This window comes from Myotis davidii, unplaced genomic scaffold (genome assembly GCF_000327345.1).
Source record: "Myotis davidii unplaced genomic scaffold, ASM32734v1 scaffold2152, whole genome shotgun sequence".
Classification (NCBI taxonomy): domain Eukaryota; kingdom Metazoa; phylum Chordata; class Mammalia; order Chiroptera; family Vespertilionidae; genus Myotis; species Myotis davidii.
The window spans coordinates 4,658-9,197 of NW_006283542.1; the positions used below are offsets into that span (position 1 = coordinate 4,658).

At 52.0% G+C, this 4,540-nt stretch overlaps 1 protein-coding gene across 1 annotated transcript in view; it reads left to right on the top strand.

Moving 5' to 3' along the window:
* Window positions 1–1,444: 1,444 nt before the first annotated feature.
* Window positions 1,445–4,540, top strand: part of LOC102756894 (myeloid cell surface antigen CD33) — a 10,839-nt gene continuing 7,743 nt past the window's right edge. The window contains exons 1-4 of the mRNA XM_015564396.1: window positions 1,445–1,484; window positions 1,549–1,832; window positions 2,332–2,416; window positions 2,644–2,679. Of these exons, the coding sequence (XP_015419882.1) occupies window positions 1,445–1,484; window positions 1,549–1,832; window positions 2,332–2,416; window positions 2,644–2,679 (445 nt within the window). The remainder of the gene's footprint in view (window positions 1,485–1,548; window positions 1,833–2,331; window positions 2,417–2,643; window positions 2,680–4,540) is intronic.

A 4,540-nucleotide genomic window follows, 5' to 3' on the forward strand; every position in this document is an offset into this window, starting at 1 on the left:
AGAAAGGAGGCCAGACCTAGGGGATGATGTCATGTGAGCAGGGAGAAAGCAGAAAGCTCCCTAACTCTCCACCCCCTCAGCAATTTCACCCTCTCACTGTCCCTGGGCCCACAGCAGGTCCCACAGCTGGGAATGTTCCTCATTGTCCCTGGAGAGTCTAGGCTGCATTCAGTCTGCTCTCTTGTGCCTCTTGAGGCCTCCAGTCATGGCCCCAGCATTCTTTCACCATCATGGCCTCTCCCAGGCAGGTCCTGAGGACATCTTTCCTTCCCATCCCTATGGGGACCATCTCTGGGCATGGATGAAGGGCATCTACTGGTCTTCTCTCCTCCAGCGCCCGCACAGGGCACAGGCTCAGTCTGTTTGTTGAATGAATGAGGGAGTGAATAAATGAGTGAGTGGGTGAATGAATGCCTGAAGTAATGGCTGCCTTCCTCACTTTACTAAGATCCTTACATATATTTGACATGCCACACCCTCACATAAACATCCCACACCCCTGCCTGTCGGCCTCCGGGTCTAGATCTGGTGTCTTGACCTTGGCATGGCTGACCTTTGGGCTTGCTGTTGGGAGGCCATCCTTTGCAAAGCAGGATGTGTAGAAACATCTCTGGACTCTACCCACTGGATGCCCGTTGCACCCTCCTCCCTAGCCGTGACCATGACATGTATCTAGAGACATTGCCAAATGTTCCCGGTGGGCCCTGGTTCAGAACCACAAGTTTATGCAACACTGTGACTTCAAGGCCAGGAAGTGCCCACTCCCCAGTGAACACTGAGGACACCAATAGCACCTCTGCCTGGGCAGGACTCAGACACCCACTCATGGTCTCAATCCTCAGATCTGCAGAGGCCCCTGCTGGCCCCCTTGTGGGTCAGGTTGGGCCTCACCCAGGTCCAGAACATGCTGGATGGACCGGCGCCTGAGAGTCTCTGGACTGTGGGGTGTCCTCCCTCTCTGTGCAGAATGAATGAATGAGGGAGTGAATGGGTGAATGAATGAATGAGTGAATGAATGAATGAATGAATGCCTGAAATAATGGCTGCCCCTGACACTTTACCTAAGATCCTTCCGTATATTTTACATGCCTGGTGTAGACACCAGAGCTCAGAAAAGCCCCTAAAGGGAGGACCATAGGAGACTCCTGTGTCCCCTCCTCAGATGTCCTCAGAGGTCCTGGTTCAGCTCTGAAGCTACAGGGAAGACCCGAGATTAGACAGGACTCAGGGTGAGGTTCTTCTCTGGGAGGGTGTCCTGGGTCTCTGGGCTGTGGGGTGCCTGCCTGCTCTGTGCAGAGAGGGGAAGCTCTTGGGCTCTGAGGTTTCTCTTTTGTGAAAGGCCAAGTTCTCATGCCCCTCCCCAGCTGCCATGGTCACACCATGCTCCTTCCTCCCACTCACTGTCTTCATTCTTTTTCCACACACAGGAGCCCAGAAACCCTCCATGTCAGAGATGCTGTGGCTGCTGCCCCTGCTATGGGCAGGTGAGAACCTGAGGGGAGAGGGAGAGGGGGTTGGGGGCAGCGGCTGACCCTCCTTTTCCTGCAGGGTCCCAGGCTCAGGATGAAAGACTCAGGCTGACGGTGCAGACACCCGTGATGGTGCAGGAGGGCCTGTGTGTGTTTGTGCCCTGCACCTTCACCCACCCGGGGCGCGACTGGAATCATCTTTCCCCTGCATATGGCTACTGGTTCCAGGGAGGAGCTAATATAAATCAGGATGCTGCTGTGGTCACAAACAACCCGGCTCGTAACGTGCAGGAGGAGACCCAGGGCCGATTCCACCTCCTCGGGGATCCCCAGACCAAGAACTGCTCCCTGGACATCAGAGACGCCCGGAGGACAGATGACGGATTATATTTTTTTCGGGTGGAGAGAGGAATTTCCCAGTGGCATAAATATTCTTACATACAGAACATGCTTTCTGTGCATGTGACAGGTAAGGAACGGGCTCCAGGAGAGGCCTTGGGAGAAGTTCACGGTAGCCCAGGGCAGGACTGGGAGGGAACCCCATTCTGGGAGGGGGTTGGGGTACAGCCTATTGGGCTCAGAGGGAGGAGCTGGACCAAAGACCTAGGCTTCTCTCAGGCTGCACCTGGGACCCTCCCTCCTGATGCCCTGTCTCCCCCTCCTCACCAGCCCTCACCACACACCCAGCATCCTCATCTCGGGGCCCCTCAAGAGCGGCTGCCCCAGGAACCTGACCTGCTCTGTGCCCTGGGCCTGTGAGCGGGGCACGCCCCCCATCTTCTCCTGGACATCAGCTGCCCACAGCTCCCTGGGCCCCAGGACCCGCCTCTCCTCTGTGCTCACCCTCACCCCACGGCCCCAGGACCACGGCACCAACCTCACCTGTCAGGTGCATTTTCCTGCGGCTGGTGTGACCGTGGAGACAACCATCCAGCTCAACGTCACCTGTGAGTGCTGGGTCGGAACACCAAGTCGCTGAGGGTGTGCAGAGCAGGAGGGCCAGGCAGGTGTGCTGGGTGTTTGTCCTGGAGGCCTGGCTGTGTAGGGGACCTCAAGGGCACAATACCTGTCCCTCTTGCATTTCTGTGTTCTCTGAGGGTGGAAGTGCAATGCCTAAACAATCCTCACCCCATCTCAGCTCACTGACGAGGGAACTCCTCTCTTCCTGTCCCAGGTGCCCGGCAGAACCATACACCAGGTGGTTGCTCAGGTAAGAAGGAGCCAATCATGGGCTATAGGGAGCAAGGCCTCTTCCAGATCAGGACAGGGCCGGACCCTGCATCATCCGGGAATCACCCGGTGACCAGACAGCCCCTGTGGGTGGACCCAGTGGTCTCTCTTCTTCCTCAGCCTCATGGCCACTGTGAGCAGCTGTCCCCGTTGGCCCTTCACTCCCTGAGGACTTCTCCAATCCCCCGTCAGCTGAACCAGGACAACTAGGCACCCTCCACATGACTGAGCTGCTCCTCACTGACCCTCCATCTCCTGATGAGTCCTGCGGGCTCACCTTTTCATTTTCCTCCAATAGTTTAATTTATGTATTTTTGAACAAGCAATATAGTCACATGGCCAATAATGAAGGAAGCACTGAAGTTGGCCCTGGCCAGGTAACTCAGTTATATAGTGCTGCCCCAGTGCACCAAGGTTGTGGATTTGATTCCTCAGTCAGGGCACATACAAGAGACAACCAATGAATGCATAAATAATTGGAAAAGCACACCAATGTTCTTTCTCTCTCTCTCTCTCTCTCTCTCTCTCTCTCTCTCTCTCTCTCTCTCTCTCTCTTTCTCTCTCTCCCTCCCTCCTCTCTTTCCTTTCCTCTCTCCCTTTAAACATCAATTATTAAAAACAAAAGATTTTTCCCTTAGAGGCACTGAAGTCTGCCCTCAGAAGCTCAGTCTTCCGCTGCAAGTGAGCAGTGTCCACACACTGCTGTGAGCATTGGTTGCTCACCTGAAGGACCTAACAGGTTCTTTGCCATCAGAAAGATAGACATTACCCCCACACACACACACCCCATCTCTGTGACTGTGGAATTGTCCATGGTGTGGAGGAATCTGGATGTGTGCACGTCTTCTCTAATGGAGAACAAGGGCATTAAGGGGTTTTCTGAATAATAGTCCATTGTATGGATGTACCACATTGAGTTCTTCTGTTGATCAGTTGATAAACATTAGGGTGTTTCTAGTTTGGGGCGGTTATAATACTGCTGTGAACTTGATGTACGTTTTTTGTTCAGACATGTTTTCTGTTTTTTAGGTTATGTACCTGGGAGTGGAATTGCTGAGTCAAATGGTAGTTTCTATGTATAGCTTTCTGAGGAAATTCTGGATTGTAGTCCATAGTGGCAGCATCAGTTTACATTCCCACCAGCAAAGTATTAGGCTTCCAATTTCTCCACATAATTGCCAACATTGGTATTTTCCTTTTAAAAAAATGATAGGCTACTAGTGGGTGTGAAAGGCTACTTCAATGTGGCTTTGATTTGCATTTCTGTGATAATTATGATGCCGCTTATTTTCTCGCTGAATTATTGTTCATTTGTACATCACCTTTAAAGAACATTTTTTTACAATATATTTTATTGATTTTTCACAGAGAAGAAGGGAGAGGGATAGAAAGTCAGAAACATCGATGAGAGAGATCGATCAGCTGCCTCCTGCATGCCCCCCAGTGGGGACGTGCCTGCAACCAAGGTACATGCCCTTGACCGGAATCGAACCCAGGACCCTTGAGTCTGCAGGCTGACGCTCTGTCCACTGAGCCAAACTGGTTCGGCTTAAAGAACATTTTATATCGAGTCTCTTCCCGTTGTTTAATCTGGTTCTTTGACTTTTTGTTGCTGAGTTGTAAGAGTTCGGCATATGGGCAGGTTATTAATGTTTATCCAATCTATAGCTAGCAAATGTTCTCTCCCATTAAATGGGTTGGCTTTTCATTTTCCTCATCGTGTCCATTGATTAACAGAATGTTTCAATTTGATGAATTCCAACTTACACATTTCCATTTCTGTCCAACTGCTGGGGACAAGGGCGGGGTCTAGGGTGAGAGCCCAAGTGGTCCCCAATCCG